We start from the raw sequence: 22,272 nt of genomic DNA, 5'->3' as shown, positions 1-22,272 counted from the left end.
CACACAGGGATTTTGTATATACACAGTTCCATCATCTGTTTGTCATAATGTCTATTCAGAGCGAGTGATCTAAGAAGCCTGATTACCTGCACCCTGTTTTAGCAGCTCAGCAGCAGAGTTTGTGACTGATTGTGAGGTATTCTCCACAACATCTTCAAGAGGATCTATGAACAAAAAAACATCAGTGAGATCATTTAGTGGAAACCAAAACAGCCAGTTAAAATGACTCAATGGTCAGACAGCTAAACACACAGACTGACAGATATGGGTTGCCACAAAAACTTAAGGTTTGTTTTCTATTCTAGAGATAATATTCCCCAGGAAAACTAAATGTGATGTGTGTGAATGTTTACCTCTGTCAGGTATGATAAGTTTACAGGGCAGGGCCAAGGGAGTGATTGAATGTTGGCACACCAAGGCAGTTAAGCTTCCTGTGAAAGAATAGCATGTGAGATCAAAATTAGAGTCAGATGTGATGCTACGTCACTTTCTGGTTTTTAATACTTTACTGCAAAATTACACAACAGTGCCTACTGCTTATTTTGCATCATTACTGAAATCTTACAAATATTTTTTGCTATAAAAGAGATATAAACAAAAAGGAAAATATTTACAGATTAAAATGAAAATTTACACAATTGAAAGAGATAAAAGAAAGAAAGAAAATAATAAAATTAAATCCCATTTTAATGTAAATACAATCAATGGTCATTGATTCATCATTGATCCATGTTGTTCATTCATGTTAGTTTGAACAAGTTTTATGGATGTTAAGAACTTTCTGTAGAGCATTCATCAACACACATGCAATTATAAAAAAGGGAAATACTACAGGATTTAAATAAAACGCAGACTGAAACCATGAAACAACAGTGTATGCACTAGTTTGTCATTACACAGAGCTTTCCTACAACCCACCACATACCAGTAGAGTGCAGTATTGTTCTTAAAGTCTTGATATTTGCTGTAGTGAAGTCAAATAGCCACATGGTGTCACTCATGTAAACCAGCTACAGCGTAACAGAGCAGGCACTCACCAAAATAGGGCTCATTGGGGCAACCCTTCAGCCGCACTCCTTTCTGTGTGCACTCAATCAGGAAGTGGCGGACTAATTCGTTGGATAGATCTCCTCCTGTTAGAAAAAAAAGAAACCAAAGCAGATACAGCAAAATATATACAAAGTTAGGTAAGAACTCTCTAGGTTTACCCGCATAACATTTCCAAAACACGTATCTTATTAACATACACAGTTCCCTGGCGTTAACGAGTTCCATAAAATATACTAAATCTCTACATCCAGTCTACCCAAAGATTAAATGGATTATAGTTCAACAGAAGCGCCTCAGAGGGGGCAGGAGGAGTCTGTGTGAGGAATGTCTGGACACAAAGACTCAGAGAAAAGCCCGCTCCTTAAGGTGGGTTGGGTTTCACACTTATAAGGAGTCGTAATGCCCTAAGATCAAAGTGTGGAGATTGGACTGTGTCATGATTGTCACCACAGATGCTGTTGGACAACAGAGGGGTGAAGGCAAACAATAAGACAGGTGTGAGTGGGGGACAAAATGAAAGGTCAGAACGCAGCGGCGGGATGATGCGAGAAGGGCGGGAGGGCATCCTGCGTGCCCTTTTGTATTGTTTTTTTGTCCTAAAATATTACCTGCCTTGTTTCTGATACACATTGTGGTGGGTTTGAATATCCTTCAGCCCTATTTTGAACAATGAAGTTAGGTGTGAATCTTCATCATCATTTAACCAGCTTTTGTTTTTGTGTTGAAACATGGCAAGAGAATGTTTGGCCAGATTCCTCTCAAGACCTTGTCTTGAATTTAAAAAAGAAAATCCCTCCCTCTATTTTATAAATATGCAAAACCAATGCACTAGGAAGTAAATAACCACGCAAACAACTTGTTGTGGCCCCAGTTTTGGGATATAAGTGTTGTGTTATGTTATGTTATGTTATACAGCTATGTGGGGCAGGGAGCTTCCCAGAAAAAATGCCCTGGGATCAGAGTAGGCTTATGGACCCAGCACATCTTTTGTTAAGGGGTGAAACATTAGCTGTACATCTAACACTATCAGGCAATAGAGGTCTGTTTGGCTTCATCATGATGATGCCCAGGAGAGAAACACAGAGTGAAGAGAGTTCGCACACAAACACAGACAGGGACTCGGGTTCCACCATGATGGCGAGTACAGTGGGCTGTAACTAAAGACGGCTTTGTGTGTGACTGTGTTATGAGCATTTCCCAGGACGTCCATGCTCCTGGACCAATCTCTGATGTCTAAACTGGAATAATTAAAAGTATGGAGCTGGAGTTGAGGGGATTTTAGCCTAGTTTAGCGTGAAGGCTGCAAAGTAGCCTTGCTCTGTCTAAAAGAAAAGAAAAACTTGTTAACATTTAATTTGTTTGTTTAATCTATACATAAAAACAACTTGTGGTTTGAGTCTTCATGCAAAGTTAGGCATTCGCACTTCAGATCTATATTTAATACACAAACTTGAGTGTGGTATCAATCACCAAACTAAGTCTCAAATTTATATATTCAAAACCAAAAAGTTGTCTGGTCTTTATTTCATCCACATCTATTGTACCTTTTTTGCCCTGTTGGAGAACTGAGGGAGGAGGTGTAGCCACCTTCATTGCCAGACCGTAGGCACCTCTGAAGGAATGGCTGTCCCGCACAATAAAGCAGCCCGGCTCCTTGTCCTTCAAGACTGAAATAGCTGAATCAGAAGAAACATAATGATTGTGAGGCTGCTGTTATGTGAACATGTTTCTTTTCTTTTCTACACTTAAAAAAATATATAAACGCAATAACATTCTTTTTGCTCCACATTTTTTCATAGTTGTAATATATCCAAGACTTCTTTTTTGCATACAAAATGTTTATTTCTCTTCAATTTTGTTCATAGGTAACAGCTCTAGTGGACATTCCTGCAGTCAGCAGGCTGTGCTTATTAACATGGATTTCAACAAATTTGTGAACAAAATCTTTGAGAAATGAACCTTTTGTGTGCATAAAAGAAGTGAAAAATGGGAGCAATAACAACATCGTTGCGCTTATATTTTGTTGGGAGTACTTTGAAACAATAGTAAACACTGAGCACTGACCTTGATCTCTTGAGATATCTGGCTTGTACCAGAATTTTGATGTGTCCTGCACAAATTTTACAGTAACTTGCTTGCTGGCCAGTACATCTGGAAAACACAAATAACCGGCCAAATCACCCATCTGTGCATGATAACCAAGCCACGTGACAGCCCCTGAGGACATTAGCTTTTTTAGCAAAGGTTAGCTTACCTGGCAGAGTTGAGGCTGTGCCAGCGATCTGAGCTGACAAGTCGGGCAAGACGTTGGGGAATGGAATACTCAGAGAGCTCCCACTGTGGGGACTTGAGAATCCACTGAGGGCTGGAGAGGTCGTCCCCAGCGAATGTTCCCCATCCGACGCCCTCTTCTTCTCAGGCAGAAGTGGAGGCTGAATTTGGGGAGTCTGTGACAGATTCTGTCCATCCACGGAGGCTAAAAGATCCCTGTCAATGCCCATGTTTGGACAGTCGGGGCCGTAGCCGAGGCCCGAGTCATCCTGCTCATCAAAGCTTTGAACGGGGCTGCGGTTGAGAGCATAGCAGGCCATATGGCTTCGCTGGCTGCTTCGAGGGGAGCTGTGAGCATTAGGGGCAGGGTGGATGTGGGGGTGGTGCAGGGGAGGAGAGTGGTGGCTGTAGTCCAGTGACACGGAGTGATGTGGTGGCTGTCTGGCAGAGGTGTAGTTACTCAAAGAGGAGTGGCGGGTCAGGACGGGATGCTCCGGCCAGGACTGGTTTATGGATGAGCTTGAAGTAATGAATTAAAAAAAACAAAATAAACAGACAATGTTTACAATGAGAACCAAACACTTTAACTTCTTCCATGTGGTGGTAAAAAAATGTTTCTTAAAAGTTTTTGCATGAGTCGGATATCTACCTGTCTGTCTGCTGAAGGGTCCCAACAATAGAGGCAGAGTGTTTGGAACTTAGCGTCCTGTGGCAGTTGTCTGGTAAACAAATGAACATTTTTTTTTTTTTAAAGTTCAAATTAAAATAGATACACTGATTCTAATACATTAATATGGAGACTTGTGGAGGTAATAACTGCAGAAAAAAAACTTAAAGAGGCCAAAACAAGCCACAATAAGCTTGCCGCAGAGAATGTAAAGAAGATCCTCGGGAAAAAGTTCTGGGTTCCTGCCACTAACAAACAATCAATATAGGAGTTGAAATGTAATGAAAGCTTTCTACATGGTTTTGAACCCAGCCATTCAATTTACATAAACCAATCACTGATTACCCCTGCCACAACTCACCAAGCCTACAAATCAAAGTCAACTGTAGCTAGAAATTAAAAGCTTATTGCCATAATTATCTAAAAGCTTTATTATAATCAGTCATAGTCTGGAGCCACTGACATTCCTGAAAGAGCCTATGTTCCAACTCAGTCTTTACGTTCAGGTTTTGACTGGGTTACTTTTAAAGAAACCAGAGGTGCAAAGCTGAAAGAGCTGCTGGGTTTCTTCCTGTCCCTGTTTGCCCTCTTTGCACACAGGAACACTTTTAATGGGGGAAGAAATGTTTTTTGTGCCATGCTCCCTGACCCACGGTAACCATGGAGATGTGGCCGGATTGAATGCAGGGATTCCTGCCCGGGTGAGAGGTAGTAAGAGGCACAGTGGGGGCACAGATCTGCTCCCAGGCCCTACAACCTTTAAACATACTGTAGATCTCTATGGAGACAAGTCAATAAGAAATCAAAAAGGAATGAGAAAGTAAAGGTTTGGTGCATGATGGCATCATGCCTATATGGAATCCAAAATTAGCAGACAAACCTTAAACTGGTTTCATGTTGTTGTTTTTTTGATACAATGCTGTGAGAAAGATAATAAAAAAGCAACGTGAAAAGATTTGGGAATTTACATCGAAGTCCACAAAGGCTATAAATGAACATATTTTCTCAACTCTGAAAACAATCTTATAGCCAGGGTGTGTTCCACCTCAGATAAAGACCGCAGGAAACAAGCACCCAAAGGGAAACAAAACAGCTCAGTTTTAATCTAAAGAACAACACAGTGAAAGCATGTCTAAAAAGGTTTTCTGTGCAGGCCATGACCGCACAGACATTCTTCAAAAACCAAACATGAAGGGCAGAGAATGGTTAGGAATCTCCCTGCTTGTGCATCTACGAGACGTCTTTGTTCTCAGCCTCCGTCTTAAAACTGCTAAAATTCCATGAACAACAATGTCACCATTATTAGGTAAAGCAAGGGGGGCTCAAAATAGCTCTGTTGTAATGACATGTGGATCCAAGCAAGCAGTCCTTGGGCAGATATGAAAGAAGACTCTTGCAATTACCTCCCACTCACTGCGTGTCTTATTGTCATTCATTTTGTTTAATGGGTTGAGAAGAAAAAACACAAATGAACTAATAGAGGAATAGAGAAAATGTAACATTTTCTTGTTCAAGTGTTTCCTATAGTAATGTGTCACAAATGAAAAGGCTTCAAAATAGGTTGAATGATCAACATTTTCACGCAACAATTGAATTACATTCCTATATTTCAAATATATACTGTGAAATCATAGAGAAAATAATTTCTCGATACGATTATTCCATTTTTCCACTGTCTGTTTTGTGCAGACAGAGAAGCCACTTTGTTCCCTCCGATTAAAGCATTTCTTTACAGTTTAATGTAGCGTTGTGCTCTCTTTTAAGAATGATGTGAACCTACCGTGGTCTGTTCTGTAGCCTCCATAAGACTGCATGTTGGGAGACGGCGTTTGCCTGAGGTGAGTCAGTTCTGACATATTTTTCACTGAAAACAAAGCACATGAGAATGGGACATTTAATTAAATGAAAGAGACGAGACACCTGGTTACAATGACACAGCAAACTTAATGTACTTACCATAAGGTGTTGGTGGAGAGATGGGGAAGGCAGGAGTGGGTGGAGTCATGTCACTACCGGCCTCCACTCCACTGTCCATGTCTTGGCCCGGGACCCTGTAATCCGCACTGTCACTCCTGTACAATATGGAATGCTGAAACAAACAACACACATGGACGTGTAACCCACTAAAAGTCATTTACACACAAGCTTCATCCACTGTGCACACGTGCTGTATTTACCTGGGACTGCGGCACACAGGGGGAATACGTCCGCTGGCCCCTGTACTCCTCCGTCTCACCCCACCCCGAGTTACAGAAGCCCGGGTGACCCATTACGTCCTGTCCTTGGCTGCTTAGAGTCCGTGTGACACCCACTCGCCCCTCGCTGGACTGGACAGCTGCATACACACAGGTAGACAGCAGAGAAAAGGTCAGTAAATGTTAACAGATTTACAGGCATCACTGATTTCAAGGAAGTAAAGTGTCAAAAAAAACACTGTCAGGGAAAATAGGAGTGCTTTGACCTTTGGTACCTTTTTAGGAAGGCTTTCAGTAAAATGTTTTTTTCAACACTACTTCTTCAAGGTCAAGGTATTCAAGCTGCTATTGAACTATCTGTCTATTCTGAAATTAAGGCATAATAGACTCAGCTTGAGCATTATCACAGTACTAATAAAGGTATTTTCTGTTTAACAAGAAGGACAATGACAAATGTATTAAATGTTAAACCCATTAAATTTGTTACACTGTATTCTAAATATGTGTAACTTTGTTAGTTTTATGTACAGATTCGTTCAGTTTGGACAAAAAAAAAAAAAAAGAAAAGAAAAAAGAATGGAACAATAACTTGACAGTCACGTTACCACGATATGATTCAGCTGAATTCTTTCATGTGAAAAAGTTTGGGATTTGTGACATTTTAATTTGGTCAGTTGCTAATGTAAAAGGACCACACTGCTAACACCAGGCTTTGGCTTTCATAATGTTTTGAGAGGACAGCTGAGGAATGCCAGGGGTCCGGCTGGTGGGCTGGAGGCTGTGGAGTGTGTGTGTGTGTGTGTGTGTGTGTGTGTGTGTGTGTGTGTGTGTGTGTGTGTGTGTGTGTGTGTGTGTGTGTGTGTGTGTGTGTGTGTGTGTGTGTGTGTGTGTGTGTGTGTGTGTGTGTGTGTGTGAGTTCAATGTTGTGATTACTCTGAGGAGTGCTGCCACTCAGCACCAGGGTGTTAATTTGAGCCCTCCCAGCGAGCTCCGACCTCTCAACCCTGAAGAATGCTAATGGTGCAGAAGTGCTAATGCCTGGGATCATTACTCACTTCGTCCGTGGCGAGTATGGATGGCACAGACAATGTCGTATGCATACTTGGCAGTGTTTCTCCATTTACTATTTCATTATATACGTCCATCAAAAAGATTTTGTGGATGCGTGTATCATTGATTCTGAATTTCTATTTATTTTGTCAGTATGTTAGTTAAGAGGTGTGAGAAATGAGCATGGATATGACAAACATCATACAACAGAGACTGACAGACATTCACTCCAGTCTACCACCATCTGTGCCATCATTTCTGAAATCAAATACTGCTTTCAGAGGAGGGATGGGAAATATAATATCAACAGTATTGTGTAACAAGTACAGATTTGGTTACACAATATCCACAGAGTCAAAGCGTGTTTTGTTTTAGTTATAAATAGTTCTTGCATAAATCTTTTGAAAATATAATATATTACCAGAGATACCAATACAAACATTGTCCGGTCAACAGTTAGGGCCTGATTTACTTAAGGTTTGCATCTGTAAAATCACGTGCAAACTCCACACCGCCCGCAAAAAAATGTCCAAGCAGATCTACTAACAACGTGCGGGGAAGATTTCGTCTTTCAAATGTGCAATTTAACACACCATTTTGCGCGTTTGCCTGAATGCATATGCAATATTGGGTGCTGAATGAAACCAAATCCCCTGCTCATCACAGAAAGAGCTGGACCTGCTGATCGGTGTTTGTTAGAGGTTCTCATCCACCGTCCCTCCTCTTTTATTTGCCGAAGTTTTATTATATGCCATTTTTTATATTTTTCGCCTAATATCTTGCCATCTTCTCATAATTTCATCCATTGATCTTTTTGTTATTCCCTCAGCATTGACTTCCAAACTGATAATTTCCTATATAGCATTTTGTTGTTGTTATACTTATAGCCTATTTATTCATTTCAATGGGATCAGATTTCCGTTTGCTTTTGCGGTCGTTCTGTTAGAACGGCTGGAATCACTTTAACATGCTCAAATACCTCATTTCAATAGAGCGATTTGGACCTGATATCAAAGACGCAATTACTCTTATTAAATCACCTGTAAAACAGGTGCAAAATAAGTGTGCAAACTTTTAGAATAAACACGCAATTTAGTACCTTTTATTTCCGATTTGAGTAAATCAGGCCCTCAGTGTATTAAGAGAAAAGAGTGACAGCATGGAAGCTGCATGTAATAACATGATGGGCACAAGCAAGAAAGGCATGAATGAGTCATGATGAATTATTCATAAAAATACAAATGATGGAACCAGTCTTCCTTTATCATAAATAACTTTTGCTCTAAGTCCATCTGATAACACACACGGATATAAAGACTCTCAGCCACAACTCCTGTCAGCAAAACCTTTAAACCATTACAGTAAAAGCAAACAATCCATTGTTTCCTCCAGATTATTTGCAAATTAGTCAATTTATAGCCCTTGGCGTTTGTTTCTTGGAATGGTGCTTCTGTGTTGCGGATATGCGCAGACAGGTAGCGTCTTTTGAATCAAATGGAAAAAAAACGTAGCCTGTGGGCTCACTTGTTCCTCTTGTGGAAATTCCTCAGGCCTCCCCAGCTTGTGCCCCCCCCTTCAACCACACGAACCTGCTGGAGTGTGATTCATGCACCCAGGCAGTTTTCTGCATTTTCTTGGCTTCACTGCGTTTTAGTGCAATTGCACCAAGTATGAAATGTCTTGAGTCAATAGTGCCGAACTTGACAACCTGTAAGGTTCAGCCAAATCTGATGCAGAAAACTTCTAATCTTTGCAATATGAGACTTGGTTAAAAATGTCAAGTGATGTTATTCTGGCCATGTTTATTAGTGCTCTGACTGCAGGGGAAACAAAGATAGATATTGGAATTTGATCATCTTAAAGTTTCTTTAATTTTACCGCTTTTTTGTAGAAGCACACTAAAAGTTATGGAAACACATTGTGAATAACTTCACGGTTTTCTAAGATGATATACTTCATCCCTGAATTTGGTCCTGGGATCAGTTTCAATCTGAACAAAGAGGAAATAACTTGGGTGGATAACTGCAGATACAAGAGTCATTATGTTGCATAATCTCCGTTTGCCCAACAAACCTAACAACAACAATCACACGAGATATTTCACTACAATAGAAACATCATGGATGAGAAGTCAAAAGAAAAGAGTTTGGGCAGATGGAAATGTGATGCTGCAAAATGACATGAGAAAAAGGTAAGAAGAGCATCTATTAGAGAAGACTGATATTAAATGGAAGAGGTGAAGTATATATAGAGCTAAAAACGTCCCGCAAGGGTAAGCCCTCAATCTAAAGGAAACACTGATTTTGTGAATATCTGTATTCTCAATGTGCAGCCTGTTCAAACACTGAGAGACAGCAATGTTCCGAGAGGTTGATGACAGCTGCTCTACATTTCTTCATGTAGCATACTGATCTTGTACTCAGATAGCTAAACAGACAAGTCTGGACGGCGCTCTTTCCTCAGAAACATACTGAAAACATCTGAAAACCTGGCAACAACCCTGCTATTTCTGCCGCTAAAACACGCCAGGTGGGAGAGGGAGAGAAGGTGTGCTTTGTTGAGTTAACTCTCTAGTGAGGGGGAAGAAAAGTTGATTCTGTTGGAGGGGAACTACTCGGGTTTAAATATTCTTCGCATCTTGTTTCATTACTTGTATTTTGGCTGTGTTTATTTATCATATCTAGTCAAACTTTTTCATGATAACCATCACGCATTCCTTTTCCACAACCACACTTCCAGACCACACCACATCATCATTACCACCACACCCAGCCTGTCTGGCTATCTTACCTGTCTGCTGTTTGTTTTTCAGGGTTGCTGCATTATTATCGTTGAATCTGAGATTGATGCCGTTTGAGCATTTGCCGGCCGAGCCGTTGACTTGCGTCCCGCCATTCCTCTTAATGGAGCTGCTGTGGCTCGCGACCGGCACGAACGTGGGGTCCAGGTCCATGATCAGCTGATTGAGCTGGTCAATGGAGTTGTCAATGTCCATCGTTAGAGATTTGAACTCCTCATCCCTTTTGTTGTTATTGTTATTGTTTATTGTTGCCTGTTCTTTGTGGGGTGCTGTGTTTCTAATAGCCTCTGCTGTCGTGTCCCTGGTGGGGCCCTGTGGTTCAGACGGCAGGCCTGCTTTAAGGGAACTGCCTCCCTGCTTGGTTCCTGGGTATCTTTCTGTATTGTTTCCATCCTCTGGCATGTAGATAAACTGTTGTGCAGCAACCATCTGCTGCTGACGTACCCAGGACTGTGTGGAATAGCTGCCCTGTCTGTAGACATGCTGCTTGGGCGCTTGAGCACTGCTGGGATTAGAGGAGGCCACAGAGTTGTTCCTGGAGCTCAGACAGCCTCTTCTAGCCTCAGCGTAGGATCTCTCAAACTCCTCCATGGGAGGAGGTGCAGCATGGTGGAGGTGGTGCTGGCTCTGGATTTGCTGCTCCTCTCCTCCAGGACTCCCGAAGCCATCCGACAGCAGGGAGTTTTGACTGCTCTTGTGGCACGAGGATGACAAGGTCCCTAAACTGTCCACACTGTGCAGATCATGACCTGTGATGACCTCATCGTCAAGGATGTCCGTTTCCCTCTCTCTGGGTCGAGGGTCTCCATTGGTGTGTACTTGTGCTGGGACTATCTGCTGAATGCCCACTCTGGGACCTCGATCATCCATCTCCTCCAGTGAGCGATCCTCGAGGCCAAAACCACTTAGCAGGCGCTTCAGCTGAACCTTCTCCTGCTGGCTCGGTCCCTGGTTAGCCCTGACGGTGGATGTGGTGGTGGTGGTGGTGACAGGTGTGGGTCTGTCTGCCCACAGAGACGTGCTGGACAGGCCTGAGTCACTGCTGACAGAAAGGGCGTGGTCGCTATGGTCGGGGCTAGAGGTGGCGGAGGTTGTGCGGGCCCCTCGGCCCAGCGTGGCCTCTCCTCCGTTGGGGCTCTTCTTGTTGGTCGCTTTGTCCTGGGCTAGGCCTTGAGAGCGTGGCGCTGCAAAATAGAAGAGATGCAGCGCTTCATACAGTCAGCTGGTATGGGCACACACAGAGACACACAAACAGCAGAGACTCACACGGACAAACACGAACGGCACAAAACGAGACACTGGTAACATGCACAGTCATGTCTTCCACAAACTCCAACACACTCAAGACATCTGTGACTGACGAAGCTTACTTACAATCACGCCTCACCTGATAAGGACAACATTCCAGACAACACAGACTACATGTAACCAGAGTATTATAACAATGACAGAGGAAAAACATTCTGAATTAGGTTACTAAATTAAGACAAATCACAGAATTATTTGTAAGAAAAAAAATTGTAATACTAATAAGAATCAACCAAATTAAATTCTTCTTTTTGATCTGAGCTTACTTCAAGCAAAGATGTTCAATTTGTTATTTCCCATCAGGCCACCGGGTGAACTGTTAAAGTGCTTGTTCAGTAGTAGTAGTGGTGGTGGAGCAGCACGGCAACGGCCAAAGGTGTTCTTCGTGCACAGGTTATATAGGAGATGTTAAGCCTTCTGTATGCTGCAACAACAGTCAGAGGGCTGTGGATCTTGTCTGACCTCTACATTCTTCACCCAGCTGTGATTAAGCCACCCTGCTCCCTCTCGCTTGCCCCTTGACCCCCTGCATATGTCCAAACAACCTCCTTAATCCTCAGAAGTAGAAGAAAAAAATCACAGAGGTCAGTCATTGTGAGTCAAAACACGCCAAAGACAACAACAATTACCCCCAAAAAATCAAGTTCAGCCTTGTTAGACTTCTGAAGAATGAGGGCTGGTGAATAATTCCAAGTGCGGATGAGCAGCTTTGCCAAATAAGTAAAACTGCTGTTTCACTGTCACTCTCCCTCTGCCTCAACAAAAGAGAGCTGGAACAAGACTCCTTCTACCTCAACTTACCACCTTAAGTACTTGCCTTTCCATGACCAGAGGATCTGAATACCAGACATGCATGATAAAAGCTCCCTCCTCCTCCTCTCCACAAGCTCCTGTATGTATGGCTCCCCCCCCCCCCCCCCCCAAACCCCCCTCACACAATCCTCTGCTGGGACCTGCATCCCGCCTTCAGCAGCTTCGACTCAGGGCTTCATGCTGGTCAGTCCCACCGGGAGTTCTCCAACAAATCTCTCATAACATTCCTTCTCTCAAGGTGCAAGCACGTTTTTAACCTCTTAACCTCAATGCCGGCCATCTTCCTCCGTCACATCACCCCAGTCATAATATATTCTATTCTCCACCTCACATTTATCTGAACAATTAAAAATCTCTTACCTTCGCTGCCCCTGCCAGGTAAGCATATGAGACAATCCCAGTCTCCAGTAAAAGGAAACTTGAAGAGGAGAGGAGACAATGCTGACACATGAGAGCTGACATGGCTTCTAACCAGCAGATAGTTGTAAGGGGCACAAGTCAAGAGAGTTCGAATAAGTTGGCCCTGCTTTTTTTCCCCTCTGCTGAGAAGGAGAGCAGTTTGCACTCTACACAAGGGGGATGGGGGGGGGGGGGGGGACCTTGAGATCTCCAAATAAGGGCAGAGGAATGTAAACAAGTGAGGCGGGGCTAAGGAACAGAGGCGGGCTGGAGGAAACCAGTAACCCGACCTCTTGCCCTGCATAAGGAGACTACCACACCGGGGGAGAGAAGGGGAAGAAAAAAGGGGGAAGAAAGAAAGAGAGGGGGGCCCAGAGAGGATCAGAGAATAAAAACAACATTCCTGCAGCTCAAGACATTTTCACTCTGTAAAAAGACACTTGTTAATTAAAGCAATCCTGCTTCTACAGGCAGCTCTGGGCAATTTTTATGAAAAGTGGCTGCCAAGTTGTTTTTTCGCTCACTCTTTAGTGTCATGAAATTACATGCCTGCTATCCTTGTGTACGATACTGGCAAGAGAACAGATGTGCCCTAAACCCAATTATGGGGTTCAGGAATTGTTTTAAAAACAGTTTTACCTATCGGGATTACACTGACATTAACAAAGCCATAGATGGTTCACCATTTATGTTCTTAGCAAGTGAACTTGAGAAGAATCTGTCAAATCATTTATATCTAGCATTCATCATGTCGGCTGTTGTGGTACGGTCAGTCCCTGAATAAGCCATCAATTACAGTGCAGAGAGCAGCGCGGCCACAACTGTTCCTCATGCTGCTCTAGTCTCACAAGAGGAGGTCTGGTTGTGTATGGCTATGCAATTATCCAGCCCTTTTCATTCCCTCTCAGTTACTACCATCCTCTCGAATGCCAAAAATGTGAGTCAAAAGCATAATCATGATGATTGTCCTCGTTTTCTTTTCCTTCCGCCCAAGCTTCTGCATGTGTTCTGCATGCCTCTGATGTGTAGAAGGCCGCACACTGAATTACATCTCTTAAAATCTTCTGTACAATTTGTACAGGACACAGTGTGCACACAGGGAGTGAAGAGATGAACTAACTATTGAGGAAACTATTATGAAAGAGTTAATTTGTGCCATGCAGACAGTTTTTTACATTTTGCTCTGGTTTTGAAAGATTTATCAATCAAGAATTCTGCTACTTAAATATTATGAAGGTGAAGGTTAGCGATACAAAAGCACAGGAACAGAGCCTTTAAATGACATATGTAATAGGTTACATTTTGTAGACATATATCCGATGTCAGTCTTTCCCAGGATTTTATGTCTTAAAAGTTAAGGTCAGATGCTCTGCATATTTCACTCACACTTGCGATCCAGCCATTCCTGCTTGGAGGGTTGGCCTGCAGCGATTTCCATGTGACAGTTTGCTTCTATTTTAAGGATATATTCCTCCTGAGCCATTATTTTGTCAAGACTTTGGAGCAATTATAGTTTATAATACTTTATAGTCAGGATGTTAGCTATATGTTGTTGTGACTGTTTTTATGTAAATATATATTTTATTAAAGAAATAATCCCCACGAAGAATGCTGACAGCACAGTATGATGATTACTCCGAGTAAGGGGGCTGCTTTTTTGGAAAGAAATGTTGCTGTTAAATTTTTTAAATGTCATTTTTCAACTGTGAACCTCATAAATTACATGAATCTACACTCCTCTATTTGCGTGGCTGTATGTGGGTCAAGGATTTTTGGAATTTGAGTAAATTGACCCATAAAAAGTCAGTGAAATTAGTGAAAAGATTCTAGAGAGACTAAACAGTTATATCTCAGACATAACCTTAATACCACTTACGGCTATACAATGACAACAACCCATTTTGACAATAAACTTAAGTAAACAACCTTTCTGAAAAACAATCTTTTAGAATTCGACACCTAATTCACATGTGGGGATAAACACACACTCTGGCGATTGAAGAACAGCCATTGAAGTAAATGAGGTTTTCTTTTCACAACCTTAGCATCACAGTGGCAAACGTTTTCTAGACTTACTCCTCCTGGCCAAACTCTGACTGACAGGCAAACTGGGCCTGCCAGAGGTCTGCTGGTAAGTAGATGCAGAATTCCAACAAAACTCATAGTCTTCCCTCTCAGATGTAGTGTTTACATGAGAAAACAAGGCTGTAAATATCCCACATGAATGCTTCAGAATAAAGGCAATAGAAAAAAGAAATGCTCCTTTGTTGATGTCTTTGCTTTGCTTTGATGAATTCTTAAATTTAAGTGGTGGTGCTTTAATTGCATTCCCAAAAGTGTGCATAAAATTCTGAATGTCGCCTATAAAAACACTCAATGAATACTGGAAAAGGGTGGATCTATGTTTTAATACCACCACCACGTTGCTCTATTCTGGGAGGTTGTTGTGAATTCTGTGGTTGAGTGGAGAGCAACAACCACAGCGAGGACGGGATGCCCCGACAGGGTGGTTCTGATTGCGAGTATATACTGCATATATGCGTGTGTGGGCGCTAGTGACAGTGTGTATATGTGGGATGGTTCAAGCATGCCTACTCATTTCAAGAAACAACAAAACAGAAATCTCTTGAGAACTAACTGCTCTTCCTCTGAACCCAACATTCCCTTCATACAACAACACTCCTCCCTGTCTTTCACCCAGAAGAAACACTCCAGCCATACTCATCCTGCTACAATCTAAATGTATATTTTATCTTCCCTTTCCTCACCATAATAAGTCTTTTTTTTTTTTTTTTTTTTATTTATTTTTTTTTACAAAGACCTACCTGCTGGGATTTAATATCCACTCAGTCAACTTATATTGACAATGACTGCAACGTAAACCAAGCTGGTGGTGATTGTGTGGCTGTTAATGTAATCACACTGCAATCCTTAAATAACATGGACCACAGGACATATCAAGCTGTGTTAATTCCCTGAGAGATAAATTAAGTGTGTGTGTGTGTGTGTGTGTGTGTGTGTGTGTGTGTGTGTGTGTGTGTGTGTGTGTGTGTGTGTGTGTGTGTGTGTGTGTGTGTGTGTGTGTGTGTGTGTGTGTGTGTGTGTGTGTGTGTTTGTGTGATACAGAGACAACAAACGGAAAGCTGGAAAAGCAATAAGACGAGAAAGGTGAGAAGCTACATTTAATGTCTGAATAACACCACTGCAACAACACTGCTTTCATTCATAAAAGACTGACAGAAATATTTCTGCTCAGATAGTCAGTCGGTAGACCTTGGCACTGTTAGAACAAAGTATTGTAACTCATGTAGCGGCTATGCAGTGTAGCAACAGTACCTTCACCATCACAGATGTTCTGGTACGAGTCCCAGCGGGTTAGAGGATCTGCCGTGTTGTAGTCCACAATAACATCTGCCCCATTTTGCCACCTGTCAGCACCTTGACAAAGAAAATAGCATTATTGTAGATATTGTATCTATCAAATATTTATTATTGACAAATCTTATAATTCCCAACACAATACAAATTTCAATGTTTCATTAGGTCCCTGATATTTTTTGTACTAGTATTTTCAGGTGTAAAAGCCTTGCAGGAATGCTATGCTATTTTAAACTTGCTGGTACCTGGCTGCTAATATGCATATTTTCCAAAATATTTAATTATTTGATTAGTCATTTATTTGTTTATCAGCATTTTATGGGACAATTACAACAAATAAAACCAAAATAAGTTTAATATAGATTTTACTGTGGCCTTGATGCCATTGACTGAAATAACAGCTACATCAGCAAGAGACAAACATTTTCTTCACATGACCATTATTGTCATCTTCAGGCTCCTAGAATGTAAAGGAGCATTTTTTTTTTTTTAAGAAATATGTTTAAGAGACACATAGAAAAATATTTACAGCATGTTAGGATATCAGACACCCTCCCACCCCCCACAGAGTTTCACTCCTGTGGAGCTCGGGGGCAGCACATGCTCTGCTTCTTTACCTCTGTTAGCACACACTTCACACTACATTTCCCCCTCTGCAGCATTCCACATCCCCTCTCACCAGGGGGCAGAGGGGGATGTCCACATCACAGGACAGCACGAAAAAAAAAAAAAAAAAAAAAAAAAAAATGGAGAGCCATGTGTCTGCTTTTTCAACTACCTCTCCCTGTAGCATCTTTTAATAAGTGAGGAATCTACCTGGGATCTTCTCTGGTGCCTCTGAGAACACCAGCTCCACTTTGCCATAATCTGGAAATCTGGGATCTGAAATATGAGCACACGCAGGCATGCCATAAATGTATGCCATTCACAAATGGAAAGTTGAACGGTGCTGTTGGTCTGCAATTCGGACTCTCTATGTACACGTAACATGTTTGGGAAAACAAGATTAGTGGTCTAAAAGTGCCAAGTCTAAATTAAGTCCAGACTGCGCCTTTGCAGATGCTGTTGAGAGCGGATGAGCTCCTGTTAACTAGCAGTGGCACATTGAGACCTGCTCTCAAAGTTTTTTCAGGTCTACCTTTGTTGGCAGTCTCCATGTCCTCTTTTTCAAACATCAGGTTGTAACCCTGCACTGCTCCCGTGTGGAACTGCAGCCGGAAAATCACTTCACGCTCTGCCGTTACGTCACTTTTGTGATAGCATTTAATCTACAAAAATAAAATAGAAATCATATCACATCACTACATTTAGTACTGATGTTGCTGTCTTGAAAATGCACCTTGGTATTTTTTTTCCTACCATGATGTCCCCTTTCAGGAGCTGGGCAGGCTCCAGTGTGATGCAAACACGGTCTCTGTGGCCCGGACCAATGTGACTTAAATGAAAACAGAAAAGTCAGTCAGAGTGAGCCAGAGTTTGGAAGCAATTACCAATATTTACAGAAAGCAGTAACTCAGAATTAAAATGAACATAAAGCTAACTTAAACAGAAACTGCTTTAAAGTATCCCAGCATTCTTTGAAGTAAACAATAATGATCCAATGACTTTACCACATGTGTCAGCTACTTACTAGACTCCAGATGAATACACTGCTTGCATTCCCTGGTAGACCTTGATGTACGGACGACACACTACAAAATAAAGTCTCAAATTAATATTTGTTACAGGTGCTTTGATAACATGACCTCAAGAAGCCTGTTGAGTAAACATTCAAGGGTAGCTTCAGACTGTTTTTCTCACAGCTCAGGCGTGATAAGCTGTTATTGTGAGAGAGGGATTTGGGCGTCATAATGTGACGAAAACCTTTGTTGTTTCAGTGAAATTAATGAAAACAGTCATTTGCATGCAAACATGTTACTGGGAACTGGGAAGCTCTTCGGTTCAGTTTATGTATACAACTTCTATCTGTCTGAGCATGCATTTGTGTGCTGGAAAGACATAAAGTTCACATAAGACTCCATTTTGGTTTCTGCTCCAGCTGTGATGTGGTTGTGTCTGTGTTCTCCCTTTTTTTCATGGTGGCAGTGGCTGTATTTTTTTGTTAGGAGTTGCAGCTGTGTATGGTGGAAACAATATGAGTTAAACCTCTTGTGGCGTCGAAGTTCGGTATCCCATGAAGGATGATGCAGTGCAGGAACAAAGGAGAGGCATTGATCTTCATGGATCCACTTAATAAACTGTTGAGGATCCAAACGTACCTGACAGGACAGCATATAGGTAAATGTTAACATTATACAGGACTATTGTAAGTATTACCGCCACTGAAAACATGCGAATGTCAAGGGGCCTGCGTATGAGACATGGCAAGGTTGGCATCCACTGTATTTTAGGTAAGAGTCTTTAAGGTCTGCTTGTATGAAAGCGATACTCTTACAATTAAGTATTACACTTTTTGTGACATATACAAAAAGAAAGGTCAATGCAATGCAAGGCCATGGTGTCTTTTCTTTTGATCGCAATAATCAGCCAAGCTCTAAAAAGCTGGCTTTTTCACTTCCCTTAATGCAACTTTATAACACTGTTTCATTAGATCCTCCCTGCCTGGTCTGTGCCTTTCAAACACCACACTATTTATATTTATATTCAAAAATATGCAATTTCCAAGCCTAAAGTTAGGAACTTTTGTGACATCACTGACATCTTCGTCATCGTTATTTTGGAAAACAAGCTTATTCGAGAGGATCAATACCCCTCTCTCGTGTCTTTCGGCTAAATATGAAGGTACTAAACAAAAAAAAACTTCAAAAGGGAAACAAAATCCGTTTTCTAACACCTCTAAAGATCAGTCATTATTGTCATTGTTGAAGGTTTATCGCAGACAAGACAGCTCATTGACCAGTTCTGCCCTAGGGCCATCAGTGTGACTGATGATGAATCACAGCATTACACAGGGTTAGGATTATACCAGGTCACCATGGGATCCCAATCTCAATAAAACTATGAACAAAGACTGGCCTTCAGTTAAAAACAGACAACCAGGACCAGGTACACCCTATGTTTTGTATTGAATCAGGTGGGGATCAAAGTGTTTGGATGGAAATATGGGTCAACAAAGCAGCAGTCAAACAACACATGGTTAGATGTATGTTACAGAACAGAAGGGCGTGCTTATGTTTTGGGTCTTACCGTTTCTGCGAAGGTGTCATCAGAGCTGAGACCTTATCATCGTAGTATTTCCTCATAGCAAAGCGGTCCAACGCCTGATCAGCACTTTGAAGGAGAGAGTTAAACACTTTCGGTACTTATGACTGGAGGAGATTACACTCTGCTCTATAATTGACTCGTGTTCTCCCAAACTTTAGTTGGAGCAGCGCAGACATACACATACATGCATACACACACTATAATGGAAAAAGAGGGAAAGTAACTAGTGAGACAGAGGATTCCAGCAGAGAGGAAGAGAATGCCAGCCTTAAGTAAACACAGAGGGGGAGAGGAGGACAGAGAGAGGCCAGAGTGTGTGCACAGCTTGGCTATTCAGGCAGACCTAAAACCAACAGGCACTACAGCCTTTTCACCACAGCTCTGTTGCTCTCTCATCGGCCATCTCTCTCTGCCCCCTCCCAAATCTATTCCATTGTAAATCTGCCTTATTGTTTTCCTATCTCTTCCTCTACTCCTCTTTTTGCCCTCTGTCTTTCACATTCACCCGACTAAGCTGGTCTTTCTCAGCCAGTCACAAACACTAAGGAAAGCAGAGATTGGCTTAATCAAAGGCTGATGTGTGACCATGCACATATGACTGCTGTGTGCAGAAGGGATCTACATAACAGCATAACATCAGGCTGTTTCCGTCTCAGTGTTCACTGCATTTCTTGGCTTTAGGGCTCCTTTAAGCATCAGTACTTTCAAATCCGTGTGGCTGACAATGGTTAGAAAATTAGAATTGATTTTCTTCATGATGAATACATTTTTTGAAACCGACACTGTTGCCAGAAGGCATCGTAGTAGCTAACATGTTTCTAAGTTGATTCATGCAATTCAATACAGGGTGATTCATAACTTAAAACATGCGGTTTTCCTTTAAATCTGAAAGAGATGATTTTGCTTTGACTCATGTTCTGAATCACCTTAACCCTAAATTAAAGAGGTAAATAAATCAGCTGTGGTTAAGCAATGACATTGCTCATGGTCTTTGTGAATTTCTGTGGTTTGTTGCTGATGTTGCTCACTGCCAAGAGTGAGTGGGTGCATTCATGTTGTGATAGATCCTCATTTCAGAGCAGAAAAACAACATTTATAGTAACAGAACATGAGAGTTGTGATGCATGGCAGTGGTTACCTGGCTGATACATCAGTGAAATGCACAAAGGATGAAATGACGACACCAATTCGACCCTTGCCACCCTAAAAAACAAACAAGAGATGACAGGAAATGATTCACATGCAGCACTTGTGTTTTTAAACTGTTAAAGGCACCAAAAGGCCCCCGAAGAGTATTTTCTACTATGTGATTCTAAACATCTGCCAGTTAGAACAGTGTTGTTAATTTTGTTTGACTCTGATGACAGTTAATAGATTGTTCAGCTCCTGTCAATCAAATCTGACTAAATAGCACTAACACTAATGTATGAAGCAGATTAGCTTGACGTTTATCAGTGTTAATTCTTTTTTTTTAAAAAGTCATACATAAAATCATTTTTTTACACTGGTTGTTGCTTATTTAGTCATGAATATTTGATCTGACAGATAAATACTTTTATTATACTTTATTACCACATTGTTTTTTAAAGATCTTCAAAAACTCTAATCTGAAATAGAGCTGATACAACACAACCTGTAGACGCTCACCCTGCAGTGTATAACGACCACATGTAGAGGGTCAGCGTTGAGCCAGCTCTCCATGGCTTTACAGATGGTGCAGATCTTATCCAGAGGTGGAGCATGCAGGTCTGGCCAGCCTGTATCCAGGGTCTAAAAAACACCATTATGTAGTGTGAACACATACACTATCTCTCACAACTGAAGACCTTATCCTCTGTCCCCAGGGCTTTACCAACCAATAATATATTGTTTACAGCAGCTGGCTGGACAGAGTTGATCAAAGAAGATGGACAAAGATATTCAATAATGCTGCTATGCACTGGTTTTTTTTGTTGTTGTTGTTGTTGTTGTTGTTTTTTTTGTCCAAACAGATGCCTTGGGGTAAACTTACCTTGGGGTTCATTTTTGAGAGATCATGTCTTTTCTCTGACAGATTGATAATCTAAAGAAAACAAGAACAAATGCCTTAAAATGTTGTCTCTAAGAATACTGCATTCTGCTTTAACGCTGAGTTTTAGCATGAGTAAAAGACAATATATGCGCCCTGAGATCAATACTTTAATGTTGGTATCACATGAAAGCCCCTCAGCCCTGACATCGATACTGTTTGTACTTTGACACTTGGCTACGGCACATTTTAAGGTGAGACAGCGAGCAGCACATGGATGAGCACTGACCAGGTAATTATCTGCATGTTTGGACTTGAGCATTCGCGTGACGTCCTTCAGGTTGTGTGAGTAGATCTCCTCTGTGCAGCCCCGGGGGAAGGACACAGCTATGATACGCTCAGTGATATACGTGAGGTCGAGTTCATATCCCTCCTCCATCATGAATCTTTGGATTTCCTGTTCAAAAAATATCAAAGCAGAAACACAGGAGGTTAAGGCCCTTCAATTCTTTAACACCATTCCCATTTTAACCAGGAGACTTTACTCAAGTCAATATTTGATGGTCAAAGTCCTCAGAATGAGTCACTGTGTCCATGTTTCAAATGATATCTTCAGAGAATGACTACAATTCCAGATTATATGACAGAGGACATCTTGTTTACGCAGCAACGGTCAACAGTGTGTCGCACAAATATTGCATCAGTTGAAACAAAACAAGTGTATCAGTGCATGTATAAACGTTTTACCATAGGACAGATAATTGCTACTTATCTGGATTAGAAAGAGAGTTACAGGACAGTAGTATCAAAAGATAGGACACCAACAATCGACCACGGTCAGTCAGTCACAGCAACAGTGACAAAAGAAAAAAAAAAAACTTTACAAGAATTCCGGCTGAAACCAGTTGTTGTAAATCCCTGAGTGATGGTGTGTCCCTGTGACCTCATGGCCATGAACTTCCTGCTGTAGCGGTCTGGAGAGAGCCTGTCTCCCCCTGCCACCCCACCCCACCACACCCCACAGTCACATCCCTTACTCTCTTATCTAGTCATCTGTGTATGGCCGCCCTGCCACCCTGCACAGCCTGTCAGCTGGAGAGGAAAGAGCTGCTGCCTGCTGCCAACAGCA

The 22,272-nt window shown here is 41.7% G+C and overlaps 1 protein-coding gene across 2 annotated transcripts in view; it reads right to left on the bottom strand.

Moving 5' to 3' along the window:
• Positions 1-22,272, bottom strand: part of LOC138617249 (tensin-3-like) — a 31,263-nt gene that overhangs the window by 2,601 nt on the left and 6,390 nt on the right. Inside the window, exons 2-23 of one of the 2 annotated variants that reach the window (XM_069692056.1) lie at positions 21,433-21,600; positions 21,147-21,197; positions 20,783-20,905; positions 20,274-20,338; positions 19,118-19,201; positions 18,077-18,189; positions 17,562-17,622; positions 17,291-17,366; positions 17,070-17,199; positions 16,748-16,813; positions 15,890-15,991; positions 10,024-11,217; positions 6,166-6,323; positions 5,945-6,077; positions 5,769-5,852; positions 3,971-4,040; positions 3,305-3,840; positions 3,115-3,201; positions 2,595-2,726; positions 1,038-1,133; positions 354-431; positions 87-164 (exon numbers count right to left, since the gene is read on the bottom strand). In XM_069692056.1, coding sequence (XP_069548157.1) covers positions 87-164; positions 354-431; positions 1,038-1,133; positions 2,595-2,726; positions 3,115-3,201; positions 3,305-3,840; positions 3,971-4,040; positions 5,769-5,852; positions 5,945-6,077; positions 6,166-6,323; positions 10,024-11,217; positions 15,890-15,991; positions 16,748-16,813; positions 17,070-17,199; positions 17,291-17,366; positions 17,562-17,622; positions 18,077-18,189; positions 19,118-19,201; positions 20,274-20,338; positions 20,783-20,905; positions 21,147-21,197; positions 21,433-21,585 — 3,670 coding nt within the window. In that variant the 5' untranslated portion in view covers positions 21,586-21,600. Of the gene's footprint in view, positions 1-86; positions 165-353; positions 432-1,037; positions 1,134-2,594; positions 2,727-3,114; positions 3,202-3,304; positions 3,841-3,970; positions 4,041-5,768; positions 5,853-5,944; positions 6,078-6,165; positions 6,324-10,023; positions 11,218-12,514; positions 13,638-15,889; positions 15,992-16,747; positions 16,814-17,069; positions 17,200-17,290; positions 17,367-17,561; positions 17,623-18,076; positions 18,190-19,117; positions 19,202-20,273; positions 20,339-20,782; positions 20,906-21,146; positions 21,198-21,432; positions 21,601-22,272 lie in introns of those variants that run through there. The other variant, XM_069692057.1, reaches the window with a different exon arrangement.

Source organism: Brachyistius frenatus, unplaced genomic scaffold (genome assembly GCF_029030835.1).
Source record: "Brachyistius frenatus isolate BFR_SWC_R1_liver_20210118 unplaced genomic scaffold, ASM2903083v1 Contig_12, whole genome shotgun sequence".
Classification (NCBI taxonomy): domain Eukaryota; kingdom Metazoa; phylum Chordata; class Actinopteri; family Embiotocidae; genus Brachyistius; species Brachyistius frenatus.
This window is presented reverse-complemented; position numbering and strand designations above follow the sequence as displayed.